This window comes from Euprymna scolopes, chromosome 17 (assembly GCF_053919585.1).
Source record: "Euprymna scolopes isolate OS-2025 chromosome 17, ASM5391958v1, whole genome shotgun sequence".
In the NCBI taxonomy this organism is placed as follows: Eukaryota; Metazoa; Mollusca; class Cephalopoda; order Sepiida; family Sepiolidae; genus Euprymna; species Euprymna scolopes.
Genome location: NC_136498.1, coordinates 120512807 through 120531664, shown reverse-complemented (window position 1 = coordinate 120531664; position 18858 = coordinate 120512807). Strand labels below are relative to the sequence as shown.

The 18858-nt window shown below is 32.6% G+C and overlaps 1 protein-coding gene across 7 annotated transcripts in view; it reads left to right on the top strand.

Moving 5' to 3' along the window:
- Nucleotides 1-14838, top strand: part of LOC145296942 (brefeldin A-inhibited guanine nucleotide-exchange protein 1-like) — a 259000-nt gene extending 244162 nt beyond the window's left edge. For 5 of the 7 annotated variants that reach the window (XM_080143154.1, XM_080143149.1, XM_080143148.1 and 2 more), the window contains 7 exons: nt 364-505; nt 823-965; nt 2167-2190; nt 9334-9520; nt 11561-11699; nt 12463-12580; nt 14062-14838. In XM_080143154.1, coding sequence (XP_079999280.1) covers nt 364-505; nt 823-965; nt 2167-2190; nt 9334-9520; nt 11561-11699; nt 12463-12580; nt 14062-14199 — 891 coding nt within the window. In that variant the 3' untranslated portion in view covers nt 14200-14838. The remainder of the gene's footprint in view (nt 1-363; nt 506-822; nt 966-2166; nt 2191-9333; nt 9521-11560; nt 11700-12462; nt 12581-14061) is intronic. The other 2 variants (XM_080143152.1, XM_080143150.1) reach the window with 1 other exon arrangement.
- The last annotated feature ends 4020 nt before the right edge of the window (nt 14839-18858 follow it).

The window sequence follows — 18858 nt, the reverse complement described above, 5'->3', positions numbered from 1 at the left end:
AATATGGATTCCCATCCACACTTGTTTGTTATAAAAAGAAAATGTTCTGAATCTACAATTTAATTTAAGTCTCCTTAAATCAGCCTGAGAATGTTTCAGCTGGTGTTGCATGGCCCATGGAGGAGAGGAAACTTTTTGTAAGAATAAAGATAAATATGAACAGGATACCTTTTATACAGAAGGGAATCATTCTTAAATTTCAAGTTCCTAGGTCTAATAGCCTATAAGTAGTTTGTGGATGCACATATCTTAATAAAGATATGCATATACATGCAAATAAGCATATTTTTACACAATATCGCCTAAGTCTAATATATTTAAAAAATGTTTTTTTAATATTTTGTTTCTCTCTATTTTATTTAGGATTCCCGGTCGCTGTCGTCCATCCATTCATTTGATGGCAATCTTGAAGGAAATCATAAACTAAAGCGAGCTGATAGTGAACACAGTGTGAACAGCACCATTTCTCAGGATTCCAGTCGAGAACACAAAATACCAAAATCTAGTAAGAATCTTTTTTTTCTTTTTGTAATGCGTTGTATTTTAAGAGTGTTTAAGAGAGTAGTCTGAAAGCATTTCGATTCTATATAAGAATATTTGGATTAGTGGGTGTTATGAGGTGTGATACTATTAATGCCCCCAAACTATGTGTTAATGAATTTCCACAAGATCTCTTGTTTAAGCTGAGATTTGGAGGAGGGAAGGGTCTACCGTCTTCATCAAACAGCATAACTATCCTTGAAAACAATTTTCCCAGATGGGAAATAATTCTCGTCTGAGTTGAGTTTTCAAATTGTCAAAAAAATTTTTGTTTTTTTACAGAAGTTGCATGTGACCAGAAATTATTCCAGGGTCTGTTGATCAAATGTGTCGTGCAGTTAGAGTTGATCCAGACGATAGACAACATTGTGTTCTTTCCCACAACCAGTAAGAAGGAAGATGCAGAAAACTTGGCCGCTGCTCAGGTAAACAACATTAATGCCTTTTTTTTTTTTTTCATCTTAATTACAGTTGTTGTTTATTATTAGTTCAACTAATATTGCTGTATCTCTAGTCCGTTTGATTTGATACTAGATAATCTTGAGTCCCTCCCCATCTCTCGGAGATAACTTCACCGAAGGATGACTACAAGATCACGTTGTTACTGTGGAGAAAAGAGAGCCCTTACATGTGAAGTGGATTAGAAAAATGAAATGTTTGAAAAAGTGATTCACGTTGGAGGGATGTTGAAAATGATGTTGATGAAATCCAAATATGGTAAAAATGGCAAAATCTGATCAATGAAATTGATTGATCAATAAAATACTAAAATCTGTAATATTGATTTGAATAAATCCACTTAATCAGAATCTAAAAGAGTTTAGAAAGTCAAATTTAATAGAAACAAAATTGCCACAAAATTGAATTTCCATTTGCGACTAAAAATAGTATAGAGTCTTCAAACTGTGGAATTGAAATAAATTATTTGCTAAACAGCTGATCCATGTTTTCTATTTCACAATTTAAGTTAAGGGTTCTTGTTTATTTTCCGCTGTTATATACATGAATTCCCTTTTTGTAATTGTGAATTTTCCAGTGATAAGTTGGCTTATACAAGTGATAAGTCAACAATATACTGAATTTAGTTAGTATCCCTAGAAATATATATTAGTTAGTATCCCTAGAAATGTAAAAATATGTAAAGCTTTTTATACAATATATATATATATATATATATATATATACACACACACACATACTGAACTTTATTATAAAGTAGACAATACTGTGCAGAAGGTATGAATCTTAAAAATTTTATTCTCCTACCTCCGTTTTCTACCCACTTTTTTTTTTTTTTCTGCGTTAATAACAATAAGTTATTCAGACTGGAAAAATTGAATGAAGAATCTTTAAGAGTTAGGTTTGAATTTTTCTCAGATTTTTCTTGATTTTGATTGGCTGTTGAATTCAAATTTTGTTTCATTTGAAATTATTCTAAACGTATGAATGTGCTAAATGATATGAATTTTCTGGATATTCTAAACCGGGGATTTTATTTTTAAAAAATCACAGAATTCCTTGTAATTCATGAATGTTATATTTGTGTTCAATTCAAGTGTGTTGTTGCAGTTGTGGCTAATAAAAGTTTATCCGCCATTTTTTCTTATTATCTCTGATGATTTGTAGCCTGCTGATTGGTTGAACACGAATGTAAGTATTTGAGTCTTTTCATATCTTAATGTTGTTGGGAGTTTCTGTTATGATTTTCTAATTTTTGGATTCAATTTTGTTTTCTTTTTTAAATCTTGAACATCGTTGTTTCCTCCATGTCCGGTCTTCCTCTTACCTTTATCAATTCTTCATACTCTTTTCGCCTCAGATTTTCTTCCCATTCCAACTTATATTTATTTATTTCTCTCTTACTACCACCCATGCTCATTTTTCTATAGTTGGCATTTTAATCTCTTACTAAATTAATCTCGTTCCCCTCCTCTTACTTTCTCCCTATTTTTTCTCCTCAATCTCTTCTCCCCTTTAAACCTTTCATGCTCCCCTATTCTCCTCATTCAATACTCTTTTCTAATTTTGATCATTGTGGCTTGCAAGAATAGAAAGCATTGTATTTTTTTTTATTGAGCAACACGAACATCAGTTCTGAAGTTTCCAAAATCCACTTCGGATTGCATCCATTTTTTAAAAATTGGATTTTGCAGTTCATTTAATCTTAATTTGGTCCAAAGTTTTAAAAAATGTCAACGAGGCTCTATAATAAAGTTTGCCGTTTATTAAATCTGCAGCCAAAGAGAATCTGGTTCATTCTATTTCTAAACTTATTGCATGGCATGTGATTCGAGGGGACAATCACTCTGAAAAATGTAACATTTTATGTAAAATGTCAAATTCATTACATTTTATGTAAAATGTCAAATTCATTACATTTTATGTAAAATGTCACAGAAATCAACAATTTGCAAAATAGTTACAATATTTTATTTTTAATCAAGGGTAAAGATTTTTTTGTTATTAATCAAAAAAAAAAAAAAAGTGATTTACCCAAAGCATGATGATTTAAGGTATTAACAAGTATACGATGACCCTCCCACATACAAAAAAATGACATCCATACAATTATTAACATTTCCCATCCTTTTCGAAATCCAACCATAGTACAAACAAAAGTCATATGTTTGAATTGTCCATCAAATATCGGTTATGCATATCCAACAGTTTTTGGAATTTTACTGAATTTTTGAGATGAGGATTGATTATTAATATTAATTGCTTTCATCTTTGGTGTTATTTTCCTAATGTTTTGGTCACTTAAAATACAAATGTGAATTGTTAAAAAATAATGCCTTTTAAAATGATTGTCAGACTATTTTTGAACCGAAGCAGATCATCACAGTCCATATCAGTTGTATCTGAGTGTCCTTGCAATGCACAGGTGCAGATTTCGAACCTATCATTGAACAATGATGAAACAAAGATTGTTGGATATTCATGACTGAAACTTGGTGGACAAGTCAGTCATAGATAAAAGTTAATTTATACCAAAAATAATTGGGTTGCAGAAAAGATTGTGAATTTTATTATGGATGGCATTGGGGAGGTCAATGTATTTGGGGTTTTTTTTTTTTTTTTTTTTTTTTTTTTTTTTGTAAATGATATCAAATCGTTTGATTGAATGTCAAGTATTTTGGTTTAATTGTGCATCAAATTGAAGTTTTGTCTGCATGATTCTGCATTTGTCTTGTAGCATGAGTCATCAATTTAGTTGTCTGCATCATTTGAATTTAGGTTTTTGTGATGTAAAAATTGATCTTCATTTTTTTCTTCTCGTAAAACGATTCTGTTCATAACCTTCAATTTAACCCGACAGTAGTGAAGCTCTGATTTTTTAACGTTACCACTACACCTCGGCCGAATGATAATACCTATCCGTCCCATATGAGGGGGCGGGGGTTAAATAGAATTAATCATTTACAGAATATATACATCTACAAAATAAATCATAAGGCTGTCTGAAGATACTGGCTTGCTGGCCTAAAATGCACCATTGATGTTTTTTTTTCTTTCTCTTAGCAAAATTCAATCATGTTCTGCAAAGTCTAAAACAAAAACAATTTTCCTCTAAAAATAACCGATCCAAACCCCATGAAAAAATATTTGGAGATATGAAAAAAAACTAGAAGCATAAAACCTTTTCCAAAATATTCAACATTTAAATAACCTGAAAATGATATACAAGGGTCGTGCAATAAGTAATGCCCTTGCCCCACTTCCCATAGCAGTAGAGCAACGAAACTTGGCACAGTTATTAGTCTTTCTCTACATAGGAACCACCCAGAGTTATGCATTTCTCCCATTGTTTGATGCAGCTCTGGAGACTGGTTTTGTAGAACACCCCAGGTTGGTCCTCCAACCACGACGTGACTTCAGAAATCAAGGCTGCATCATCTGGGAAACGCTTTCCTTTCAAAAACAACTTCATGGCTGAGAAGAGGTGAAAGTCAGAGGTTGCAAGGTCAGGAGAGTAGGGAGGATGGGGAAAGAATTTCATAACCACACACCTGTGCTTCTGATCTGGCGACGTGCGAGTTGTGGACCAGAGCGTTGTCCTGCAGGAGGAAGGTACCTTTGCTGATCTTGCCCCGCCGCTTGATTTTGATAGCTTCCCTTAATTTCCTCAAAAGTGAAGCATAATAGGCTCCTGTAATTGTGGTACCCTTTGCCAGGAAATCTGTCATCACTACTCCATCCTGGTCCCAGAAGACTGTGAGCATGATCTTGCCAGCGGAGGGCTGCACTCTTGCCTTCTTTGGAGGTGGTGAGTCCAAGTGCTTCCACTGCATTGACTGGGCTTTGGTCTCTGGATCATAGTGATGGACCCAGGTTTCATCCTGTGTAATCAGTCTTTTGAAAAAATTTGACTCATCTTCTTGGCACATCTCCAAATTCATCCTCGAGCACTCTATGCGTTCTCACTTCTGAAATGGTGTAAGCAACCTGGGAATCCATCTGATAGACACCTTATGCATATGCAAATGGTCATGAATGATAGTTTCCACAGACCCTGTACTAATCTTGACATCTTGGGCTATTTGGCGAATAGTAATGCGCCGATCTTCCAAAATGGCAGCTTCAACTTGACGGACAGATGCCTCATCAATGGCAGAAGTGTGGGGGGGGTGACCAGGTCTGGGAGCTGTTTCCACAGACTTCCGGCCATGTTTGAATTCACGATGCCAGCGTTTTACAAGGTCATATGATGGGGCATTATCACCATAAGTTTCTTTCATTCATCAAAAGTCTCCTGTGGTGTGCATCCTTTCAAATACAAAAACCGGATCACTGCTCGACATTCAACAGGCTCCATTTCACAATTGACTCAGTTCAAATACCTGTAAAACAGAAACCACAATTAGTTCAGAGCTGTAATTTGCCATATAACCCATAGAGATATAAATCATTGCACATGCAAAATTTCAGCTAGATCAGACAACTGGAAGTGGATCAGAGGCATTACTTATTGCACGCCCCTCGTAGTGTAAAAATAAAATCAAACCAAGTTCCATAGATAAATATTTGAAGTTATAAAGAACTTGAAGTATTGGGTTTAGCATTAAATAATTTCAAAAGGGTTGATATGCTGTAAAATGAAACCAACCAATCGGCTGTAGGTGGCCTAATTAGTATTTAAATCTAGAATCAAATATTTTTTGGTGCAAAGGCTGTAATAAAAGTAAATGCCTCTAGATGTTTCGCTGTGTTTCTTACTCGCCTGACGTCAATCATTTAAAAAACAAAACTATTCATATTTTTTGTACCGAATGCCATGCAATCATTTCACTGACATTTCTTATTTTAAAATTGATTCCATTCCTAACGGTTTTCCTTTGCTAACATAATCTATTAAAAATCTTTATTTCTTTCTCTTTTGATGTTTGGACAATAAACTCCAGTTTTGTCTGCGTTTGTTGTTGCCTCGGCATTTCAGCCACTCCATACTTCAGCCTTCTTCAGATTTTGTTTTTCACTTACCAAAAAGCCACCCCAATTACGCAACTGTCACACATTTTATCTAACCTCCATAATTAATATTCAATCATTTTATTACGTCCGAGATTCCAATTTGATTATAATTCTTTGTGGTAGTTTTATGTTTTGTTTATTTATTACCATATTAATGACCAACCTTGTGTCTAACGCTGCCCTTGTGTGGGGAGGCAAGTAAATAAAGATCATTAACAACTCTTACATAAAAATTGTCCAAGGGAAATAACTCTTAATATACTCGGTCAACAGTGATGAAAATTGAAAATAGAGCATTAGATGTGCATGCCATCGTTGAGCAGTTGATGACTATTGGTTATAATAATCATAAAACTATTCTTTTTATACTGCCCTCCTCTCCTAATTAAGAAAGCTATTAAAAATTTTCTTTTTATAGTCATGAACTTTATTGTATAATCGTTTTAAAATTTAATATTTTGAAAAAACAAAAACAAACAAAACTTTCAAACATTTTAAATCTATATTTTCATTATTCAAACTATGATTCTCGATTGCTATGACGTCAATAGTATTGATAGCTTGAATAATACAAATCATCAATTCTCATCTTAAATGCTCTCGAATGACACGAAGCTTTTAAAGAGTGATTTTGCCATTTTTCTTTCTATAAAAAATGTCTTCTTGGATTTTTTTTTGCATATGGCAATTCATGAGAAGCATTTTTGCTTGCAATCTGCATGTTTGTATGGAATTATTTAACTTTTCAATTCATACAATATCAATGATGTTGGATTGATTGTACATGTTTTTAAAAGATTTTGGTGTTTGTTTTTTTTTTGTTTTTGTTTTTTTCAGCTCATTTCATGCTCATAATGTTTCTAACATTTTTTTATTCATTTAAATTTTCTTTTATGGCTTTTTTTTTTTTTTTAATATAAATATTCTCTTTCTAGATTGAAAATTGATTGTTTTATGTTTTGTTAATGAAAGTCATAAAATTGTATTTTGAATACATTGTTGTAAGGAATTTTTTTTTTTTTCTTTTTTTAAAACTTGCTTTAAGTATAGCAGGAGGAGGGGGAGCATCTTGAATTTTTTTTCTGCAATATAAAATAATCACTTCACATACAAGTCAAAGATATTTAGCTTCTCTCAAAACCGTTTATTTCTCTTTGTCAAACCAGTTAAGCACAGCACAATGATTTTATCAATTATAGGTACCTCCAAGGCACGCCACAGATTTAGCCCCCACTACATGTAACACAGTGTAAATTTAATTTAATATTATCATTCTAACTTTTGTATCATTTAAAAGAAGCTTTAAATAAACTGCTAATATTTTTTAAAATTTTTTACAGCATACAAAAATAATGAAAATGGGACACTAAAACCATGTTTACATTATCTATTCCTAAAAACAACGTTCCTATGTAGTGACGTTTTTGAAGCCGTAAACATATCCCTGTTTAAAAAATCCAGCAGAAATTAACTAATGGTTAGATTTTCATGAAATTTTGATACTTATTCACTTTTAAATTAACTTCCATATTAAAAGTAGGTTCCGTTAAATATATGAGAGAAATATTTTGTTTAGGTGTTCTACCTCCCTATATTTCAAGTTACGAAAACTAAACAAAATAAATTTAGGTCCATAAAAATTGCAACATTTTATAGAGTTGAAGTGTTTAAATAATTAAAAAGTATTTTATATATATATCTATAAAACCATTACAAAATTTACTTTGAAGTTGTAAACAAAAATGGACATAAGATCAATGTTACGTTTTTAAAAAAGTCATTTTTTTTTTCTCAATAATATATATTAGTTAAATTACAAGAAAAAAATACAGAATTCTAAAAAATAAATTTTAAAAAGATTTAAATAGAATAAAATTCCAATATTCCGCAATATGAAGGTTTAAACATAGATTTTTAGTCCCTCAACAAAAGAAGATTGGACCTGCAAATTCCCTCTTATCTGTTTGTTTGTTCACACTTTTCTCAATAACTACGCCTTGAAATTTTTTAAAATTTTGCACAAACATTAAGTATGATATGAGTAAAAAAGTAACAGAACGGATTTTCTGGGAAAACTCTGGTTGACCCCCTATGGGTTCTTTTCAGGTTAAAATGGCTAAAAGCGACACTCTTGTGCTTATTAAAAAAAAATTGATGCCTTGGATTTTTATAAAACTTTCTGAAAAGTTGTAACTAACTGATTTCTATATAATTTTGTTTGTCTATACTTCGTGATAATTCTTGGGTGTGCCCAGGGGCTCTTTTAGGGCTAATAAAAATACTCCATTTTTGGGACTATTTTACCATATTTGTCCATAATTTTCTGTCTATGTCTATTTAGCGGTTTTGCATGGTGCTGAACTCAAATTTAAAAATATGTTGAGGAATTTTGGGGCTAAATGGGTGGGGCGAAAATAGACTTAAATTAGCAAATTCAACTACAACTTAAAATTATTTTAATTGTTAATAGATGTTTGGTTTTGGGGGAGGGGATCGACTTGGGTTTGGTATCTATTTTCAAAAAAAATGTATGGAGGTCTCTAAGTATAGAGGGAGGGGGCAACTTGAATTCTTTTTTTCTACAATATAAAATAATCACTTCACATACAAGTCAAAAATATTTGGCTTATCTCAAAACATTTATTTCTCTTTGTCAAACCAGTTAAGCACAGCACAATGATTTTTATCAATTATGCTAAATACTGTTTGAGTAACTTTGTAGGATAACGAGATCGTTTTGTTTTTAAAATACAACTACATTCTGTCAAATGAACATTAGAATGAGTTGAGCTCTTTGATAGCGGAAATAAATTTCCACTTAGCTTAAAGCAATACTTTTATTATGTTTGCGGTAGTATGATAAAAATCTATGTAATCAAAGAAAGTACATATAGTGCTAAAATTTCTTTTACTGTCAGTAATGAGTTTGTTGGCGCAATGGATAAGGCACTTGACAGCTAATCATATTTTTTATATCATTGGCTATTTGAGTTTGAAATCTTGGCATGAATGTGCTTGTGACATCTAGCCACACTGAAGAGTTATAAACAACGAAACAGGTGCCTGTGAATAACTATATTTTATAGATGCATGAAACCTATGACAAAATGCGATCTGTAAATATATTTTTCAATAGATATGTATTTATACGTGAAGATTTGACTCAGTCATCTGATTTATCTATGGCGCTAACAAAATTCAGAATGGACATAACTCAAGTAAGTCTATATATCTACGTCTTGAGACATTTGGTACGACTAAATTTGTTGCTAATGAAATCTGTCTCCATTTTAATCACCTGATTTGTTTCCTGTTTTCTAGGCGAGTTGGAGTGAAGGTGGCAGTCCTTCCTATGATGGCAGTCATCAACAGAAAGAGGAACAAGGAATGTATCCTTTCCTCAACAATGACCAACTCTTTCTTCTTTCTGATTGTCTTTTGGAATCGCATAAATTTGCAAAAGCCTTCAATTCCAATCATGAACAGCGGAACATCTTGTGGAAAGCTGGTAAGTAACACAGAAAAACGTTTTGCTTTTAATATAAAATTAAAATATTTCATACTTCAACGATAATTCCATGCATTTTTATTGAATGGGAGTGCAAAGTTTTTGATGTCATTTTTGTTTGCAGGATGAAAGAGGCATTTCTCTGTTTAATAATTTTTTTAAATTTCAAGATTATTTTTTTTTATTTATTTATTTATTTTTTTTTTTTTTACACAGTGGTCACCACTTATCAAGGCCTGGAAGCCACTCAGGGATATTTTTAAGTTTTGTCTTGGATATGCAACAATTTTATATAATTTCCATTACTTTTATATAATTTCCATTACTTTTATATAAAACAGAAACTTCTATGCCAAATGAATGAAAATATCACCTTTTCAAATTATAGAAATTAAATATCAGCAATTCAAAAGGTGAAAATTTTGAAAATTAATTTTGAACTTTACAAGGTGAAAACTCCATTTTATATTCTGCATCTGTATTGCAAGTACCCTGGTTACAAATGGATGGATTAAATTGCAAAAATAACTTTATTCTTAACATACATATTGTGTTGTCTTCGTCAGTTTTTAATATTGCAACATTTTTCATTCTGGTTGTTAAGGTCAAAAGATCATGATTCTTTAAAATGAAAAGCTTTTAATCTGCTGTTTCTTTTTTCTTTTCTTTTTTTAAATATTGTTTCACACTTGGCACAATGTGTAACAATTTGTCATCTATATATTAATACAATAGCGTGTGTATTATTTTCTGTGTCACATTTACATCCAGGCATTTAATTGGTATGTACTTCCATTTATTGTAATAAATAATTTTACCAAGAATTTTTCGGTCCTGGATATGACCTAAAACTATATCCGATGGTGAGGCCCCACCTTGCGGGCTTTGGGGAGTGTGGAGCCACCCTTTAATTGCCATTGCTCCCAGGTCCACTCTGACCCGGAGTGGTAGTACCTGTTAGGGTCCCAACTATGGGTTAAATAGAATCTGACTTAAAAAAAAAAATATACTCCATTAAAAATCGTTCCTCAAAATAACTAAATTCGGCATTAAATAACCTGAAAAAGGTTGATATGCCGTAAAACAAAAACAACCAACCAAGAATTTTTCATAAGTTTTGGTTTCAGTTTTGATTATAGACACTAAAGTCATTTGATTTTTTATAAATAATTTTACTAAGAATTCCTCATAAGTTTTAGTTTCGGTTTCAGCTAATGGCACTCCAATAATCTATTTTTTTAAAATAATTTTATCAAGAATTCTTCATAAGTCTTGGTTTCAGTTTGATTTTAGCTGATGGCACATTAGTAATCAATTTTTTTTTTTTTTTTTTTTTAAATAATTTTATCAAGAATTCATAAGTTTTGGTTTTGGTTTCGATTATAGCTGAAAGTTTGGGATTCGATTTCGATTTTTATTTTTGAAATCGCAACTTTATAATATAATAAAAATCGATAGAACATTAACTCTATAATAATATATACAAAATCTGCAAGAATTAAAATATCATATTCAAGCATACTCTACAACCTGGCTATGCCGGATGTCCCTACTAGCTTCGATAAATACTTTTACAGTTTTAACAAAAGAGCTACACTACAATAATATCAGTGTCTCCATTTACACTGAACATCCACAGAATTCAAACATCAATACATTACATATGAAAGAGTCCCCTGTGGAATTTCCACAGGTCTCACTAGTACAAGTGAATGAAATAAGAATTAAATGCTGATCCAATTTCAATGTTGCTGTGTGTGTGTGTGTGTGTGTGTGTGTGTGTGTGTGTGTGTGTGTGTATGAACATTTCTGTTTTTGAAACAATTTTAACTAAAAAGTTTTTCTATCAATTTTGTCAAATATGTAAATGTTTCATCCATCGTTACAAAAACAAAGTAAATAAAACATTTTGTAAAAATCAAAATCTGATTTCAAACTTTTGTATGATGGACAGACAAGACATCTACTAGCGATGCTTAGGAACGTCTAAACGTGTGTTGTCGTTTGAATCCATTGTTATTATTTTGATGATCTTTTCAGGTTTCAAAGGAAAAGCGAAACCAAATCTGTTGAAGCAAGAAACACAGAGTCTTGCATGTTTGTTGCGGATTTTATTTAGAATGAATAAAGATGAAAATCGGGTCAACTCGAAAGAGGAAATCCAGAAAAAATTAATATGGTAAGAATTAACTCCCCTTTAAAAATCTTTATTCCTGAAATAAAAATGGTGACATTGGCTCGAATCATCAAATTGTTTTCTCCATTTTATATATTTGTATTTGGTAGAGGATTACATCAGGAAAGCGATACTTTCTGGAATGGTAAAATGACGTAACCATTTTTCCGGCAACATTGATAACAGATTTGATGTAAGTTTTCCACGTCAGATCAGGAATCAAAACAGGGAGCCTCTTTTAGACGAGAACCATTCATATCAATCGGGGTCAAGTATTTATGATGCAAAGATAAAAACTTGGTTTTAGATGAACCACTTCTTGCCCCGTCGCACCAGACAAGCTTGAAGAGATTTAGAGAGGTCTTGGTCGTTGTTGGCCTTTGACGTGTTGCCAAAGATTGTAGTATCATGTTGACAAATTAAATCTGTTGTTTAATTATTCCTGTTCGCAAAGAAATAAATTTAAGTTTATTTCAAAACAGAAACTGAAATGCCCGTTTGAATACGCCAAAGAACTTTCAATCGTTTTCATGGATCGTTTCATGTGATATTTAGTCGTTCAGTTTTATTTCTTTCTTTTTCCCTGCAGATAACTTTTTGATGTTGCCTCCTGAAAAGTACCAGTAAGGAAAGCGGGGAGGTGTTAGCGTCCCATCCTATTCAGCAATAAAATTTCACCATTTGCGGTCAATCCCTCCTGATATAAAATTCATTTTTCTATTATTTAACAATTTTGAAGACATTTTTTTTTTAACTCTTGTTTCAGTGTGTGCAAAGAAGCGCTTGAATATTTCTTATCCCTGCAGTCGGACAGTCATCGGGAATCCTGGAATAGTCTGCTCATTCTTTTACTCACGCGCCTCCTAAAGATGAACGAGGATCAGGTACGTCTGGTCAACAACCCCTCTTCCCTTCTCATCATTCCTTTCACGATTTTAAACATCAATCCTACATGGTGAGTGCCACATGTTGAAGAGTTAAATAAAAGTGAAACATTTTATAATTTAAAAATTAAATTGTTTATGAATACATCTAATGTAGCTAGCTCTAAATTCGATCTGTTGTTGTCAACCAATTTCTAATGAGAGCAGATCACAATGGACAGCTGAGGTTATTGGCAGTGATCCTTAGCTTGCAAGATTACTAGGACTGCATTTTACATAAAGCATTAGGCATTCTCATCTAAATAAACTAGCCTGGGTGTTTGGAGCAAAAAAAACCCCAAAAAGTGGTAGTAGGCAGGCTTGAACCTGTTCCGTGAAAGAGGAAAAGAACGTGAAAAAAAAGTGACATCTTTGCCGTTGCGCCCATCACTAAACCGGAAGTGGCTAGGCAATCGAAAAGAGGAGATGACTTTCGAAAATATTGGCGGAAAAAAACGACCCCTTCCTGTTGAAAAGTGCCCAACTGAGAGTGAAGGAATTAATGTTTTTAGCCAATTTTTTGATATTTGTTGGCCGAAGGGTCGAGCTTCAAAATGATACCAATCTCGTGAAAATCCGTCGCCTCTGTTGAAAGTTTTAGACAAACATACATACATACGTTTAAACAGACAAGTGAGATTTATATTATAAATGGTGCTAACACAGATGTAGTCCCATTTGCAGAATTAAAAAAAAAAAAAAAAAAAATACATCTGGCAATATTCTTCTCTCAGTCAAGAACAGATTTCATCGGTTTTTACATCAACCTCTAAACATCTTTCTTATTCTTTTGGGTTCTGTCGTAGTCATGGTAACAATATAGAAGCTAATTACATCTAGCTACAACCACTGTCTCCTTCTGTGTCTAAATTTGATTTAAAAAAAAAAACAAAAAAAAACTAGTTGATTAATTTATGATTTTTGGAATATAACATTTTCATTCTATGATGAGTACATAAACCATGAAGATTTTTCTGTATTTTAAAAAAATAAGTGCAATTCTAAAAATGTATTGAAAATATTTAATGAAAATAATTGGATTATTGATTGCATTCTGTAAAATGAAATGTTTGAATAAAAATAATTGTTTTTTTTTTTTTGTCTTTCAAATAATTTTTTTTTTTGTCTTTCAAATAATTTTTTATTTTGTCTTTCAAATAATTTTTTTTTTTGTCTTTCAAATAATTTTTTTTTTTTTGTCTTTCAAATAATTTTTTTTTTTGTCTTTCAAATAATTTTTTTTTTTTGTCTTTCAAATAATTTTTTTTTTTTTGTCTTTCAAATAATTTTTTTTTTTTGTCTTTCAAATAATTTTTTTTTTTTTTGTCTTTCAAATAATTTTTTTTTTTTGTCTTTCAAATTTTTTTTTTTTTTGTCTTTCAAGTAATTTTTTTTTTTTTTTTTCCCCCGTTATTTTCTGTTTTGTGATTTTGTCGTTTCAGTTCCGTGCTCATGCTTCGGTATATTATCCGTTCCTTTGCGATACGATGGTGTTTGATTTGAAGCCCGAGATGCGATCCATCTTGAGGAAATTCTTCACTCGTGCGGGTAAAACGTTTAAAGTGATACCAGACGAATGATGTTGGCGTCACTTGGACACTTGTGCTGACCACTTTTAGGGGACGATGACTACTATGATACTGGACAATTAGAATTTGATGACGTGAATAATGAAGAAAAATTGGCTCCTACTGTTACACACAGATAGGGCATGGGCACACACACACACACACACACACACACGTGAACTCAAAAGGCGTATGCACACACAACCAAACTGTTCCCTTCTTTCTCTGTCTCCCTTTTACACACACATGAAAATACAGACACACGGGTTTCTTTCTCTGCTTCCTGCCTCCTCTCTCTCTCCCCCCCCCCCTATCTCTCCTAAATTTTTACTCCTCTCTCTTATCCCTCTTTCTCTACTTGTTCTTTCCCTCCCTATCTTCGTTCTATCTCTCTAATGTTAAACTAAAAAAAGTAACCTACATGTGATATTCATTCCTTAATATTAATTACACATCAAAACAAAACAAAATGACAGCTTGTTTCCTTGAAAATTAAACTATTTTCCAAGATGCACACATCGTGTTTTTTTTTTTTTTTTCTTGTGTTCGATGGCTGGAAAAAAAATGGCCGTGGGATGGGGGGGGGGGAGAACATGTTAAAGTTTATTTCTTCTGATTATTCTAAGAATAAAAAAAAGATTTCGAATTGGACAACGTTTCATTATTTGTTTCACTTTTTTTTGTTCCTTAGAAATTTTTTTTCAAAGATAATGAAGAAAAAACTGTTTTTCTATCTTTAATTTCACTGTTAAAAAATTTTTTTTTTTGTTTTTTTGTATTTTAGTTTCTCCTTTTTCTTCCCTCTCCACTCTCTCTCTCTTTGTCCTTTTTTCTGCTCAGATCTTTGTTTTATTCTAACTTCTCTTTGATCAACTTCTTTCATTCTCCTTTCTTTTTTTTTTTTTTTTTTTTTTTTTTAAACTCTGTCTCTAATTTCCCTGGACCTTTTTCAAAAAAACATTTTTGCTCTGTGAGCAAACATTAAGCGAAAAAAAAAAAAAAAAAAAAAAAAAAATTGAAAGTAATTTTTACTTTCTTACAAGTTGCAACAAAACTTCAGATCCTTCCGGGTGTTTTTGCCATCCCATTTGGGGGTAAAACTTCAATATTAGAGAAAGAGAGAGGAGGCAACACTTAAGAATAAAACTTTTAAACTCATATGCTGATCTGTTTTATTAGTGATGTTATGAATTCAACATAATACCAAAGGATTGTTTAAAAAAAACTTTAGTTCATAACTGTTCATTATACAATGAATGTTGAGTTAAAAAAAATATTTCAACTCATTATTTCATGGGATTTAAATATGCAGCAAACAACAGGTAACAAAATACACAAATAAATACGATTATATTTTAAATATTTGGAAAACTATTATGATTTATTAGAACAATAGTGGGTACACTAGTCGAAGCGTAATAGAAATATCAATAAAAATATCGACGTAAAAATATGAAATGAACTATGCACTAATATTTTACGTGAAAAACAATGGCCAGTGTTAACAAACTGAAAACCGATTTGATCGTTCAAAAACATGCAAAACAAAGGTGGAATACAAGTGCGACACCATATTTTTTTCCTCGCACTTTTTGCTCCAGAGTTCTGTTGGATTACTTGTTTTGACAGATCGTTCGATTTCACCTGAATAAAAATTCATCAAAACTAAACCCCCTAACCTATTGCTAAAAATATTTTTCTTTGATGGAAATAAATTGCTTTTTTTCTAAGGTATTTTAAGCAAAATAGGAGATATTCTCAAAATAGGGACTAGCACCAGCAGGTGCAATGTAATAATAAACAAGCTGAACAGATGTAACCATCTATTAGTCATCCAGTAAACTAGTCTGGGATTATCAGGTTCTCTCTTATGAGTTTGTCTTCATTAAAAAAGGTGTTGAACTATCAATCACTGGAAAAATCGTTGTTGCACTTCTATTCATGTGAAGATTGATGCAAATAGTTGGCCGAAAAAAAATTAACAATTGTTTTTTAATTTATATAAAGTTTGATCTCTTAATTTGAGTAGCAAAACGAACAATATTTATCTTTTTTCTTTTCTGTAATTTCTTATGATGCGATAGCATTTGGATATTGACACAGATTGTTCATTCTTATGTTGTTAATTCATTTTTTGGGGTTTTTTATTTTTTTTTTAGGGGGTGAGGAGAGGGGGGTCAGGTCTTGGAAACCCTTAACAAAACAGACTTTGTTTTTATATTCATTAAAATATTTTTTTTCCTCCTTTTTTTCTTTATTTACTTTTTTTTTTTGATTTAGAAGTAAATTATGTCTTTATGTAAAAATTTTTTTTTTATTCTTTTCAATTTTAGTTTTTACTTCATATGTGAAACAATTTTAGCCAATTAAAATTTTTTTTTGGTGGTTCATATATAATTTGTTTGTGTGTGTGTGTGTGAGAGAGAGTTGTATAGAGTTGAAAATTTGTTGTAATATGGTAATATTGAAAAGGAGGGGAAAAGGGATTATTTTATCTTGACTGTATAAACTGGACTTATATTAAATAAAACACATTAATATTTGCTTGATATTTGTTCACTTTTTTTATCCCCCCCCCCCATATTTATTTACTTTGTATATATACTATCCTAGGTTCCCGGGTGTGTATGTTGAGGAATAAAACAAATAAAAGTGGTAATAGGCAGGCAGGTTGAACCCGTACCACGAAGGAGGAAAAGAATGGAAAAAAACCAAAAAAGTGACATCTTTATTATTGTGCCCATCGCCAAACCGGAAGTGACAAATGTTTAAATTAAGGCTAAGCAATCGAAAAGACGGGATGACTTTCGAAAATATCGGTGAAAAAAATACCCCCTCCCTTTTAGAAAAGTTCCCAGTTGAGGGGGGAAGGACTTAATGTTTTCAGCCAATTTTTCAATATTTATCGTCCTAACGGTTAGCTTCAAAACGATACCGATCCCATGAAAATCCATTGCCTCTGTCAAAAGTTTTAGGCAGACGTTCATACATTTAAACAAACAGTTGAGATTTATATTATAGACTAACGGAGAGTGCCCGGGTGTTTGTCGGTGTGTGTGTGTAGGAAAAAAAAGTTTTGGTAGGTAGGTAGGCTTGAACCCAAAGCCTTGCAGCGAAGGCAGAAAAGAAAGCATGACATCTTACCATGATGCTAAGAGGGCAGCGAAGTGAGAATCGTTGAAATTAAAAAAATGTCTGCTTTTCTATGTCAAACATCATGCTATAGAGGAATGAAATCACGCAGAGCCATTTAAGCTTTGTGCGTATTTGTTTGTTTCCTCAAGATGTTTGGGAAAACCAGCTTCCTACAACAAAGGGAGTGTCCAAATGATTAGCAATAGTCTGATATGACGGGTTTTCCCCACATTGATCAAAGCTCATTGCTTCTAGACGTCACTGCATGAAAGGCCGAGAACACACTTCACTTTAGATTTTTAGTTTCGCTTTTATACGGAAAAGCCAAACAAACAGGCAAGAGGAAGAAATAGCACGAAAACAATGTGTAAAAGTCGCTCAAATAAAAGATAGAAATGACCTCCTTTTGTAAATCGGAGATATTATAATCTAGGGAGTATATAAAAAGTTCTAAGCGATGGCTAAGGGTTAATGAGTTTCAAAGGAAACATGTAATAATTGTTGGTGGAAATTTGGTAAATGGGATTACTTAAGGGGATGACTCATCAAGAATTTGTTCACATTGGACTTGAAGACAACCATATTGTAGTCAGTGGAAAGCAAGAAAACGGAACAGAGTTCCACAAGCATGAAGTTTTAAGAAACTTTGTCCATGGAATCTACGTTTAGGTCTATGTACAGATAAAGAGTAGGGGAAATTATTGATAGTGGTTTCAGCTAGACGAGTGTTTTTCACGAAAGTCAGGCCGGGGGGGGGGGGGCATAGATTAGCGCTCACACGAGCACTTGCCATGAAAACTACATGAAACCCAGAGTGGAACTTCTGATGTACTTCAGGATTGTCGTTTTCAAAGCATCTTCTGGAGAGATAGATGAGCAGAACTGAGATTTGGATGTCCAGCGGCCACAAATATTGGCAGGCAAGCTGAGAGAAGACTGAGATGCATCTCTCAAGACCCCATTCAATCTGCTGAAACAAGTGCCCTAGCTGTATATAATGTTTTGATAGTTTATGCATAGTTTACTGGTTTGGGAGGTCCTCGCCAGTTCATCCTTTTTCTCAGTTCAAGAGTTGTTAATTCTGGCTATGCAATCTGATTCCAACAATGAATCTAAATCAAACTTGACAATCTCCATCAACATGTACAATCGCTCAAGTTTCGCCACTTGGTTTTAAAACCACGTTCATGCTCCGTGATCTTGGCAACAATCTGACGTGTGAGACACTGATCCACGAGCAGGTAGTCACAAAATTCTCGTTGCACTGCCTTTCCACTCATCATGTGTACGACAGCATTTTCACCCAAGACATTCACGAAGGTATGGAAGGTGCTAAGCAACAGTATCACATCCTTAATTGGACTACCATGTGTGACAGCGTTCACGATTTAGACTGCAAAGGTAATCTAGGGTGGACAAGATACAGGTTTTATCTCCTGGGTTCATGTCTATTATTGGAAGAAATTGTACCAAAGATTTTCCTGGATATTTATACAGGGTGACCCAAAATAAACGGGCTCCATATACACTTTGTGA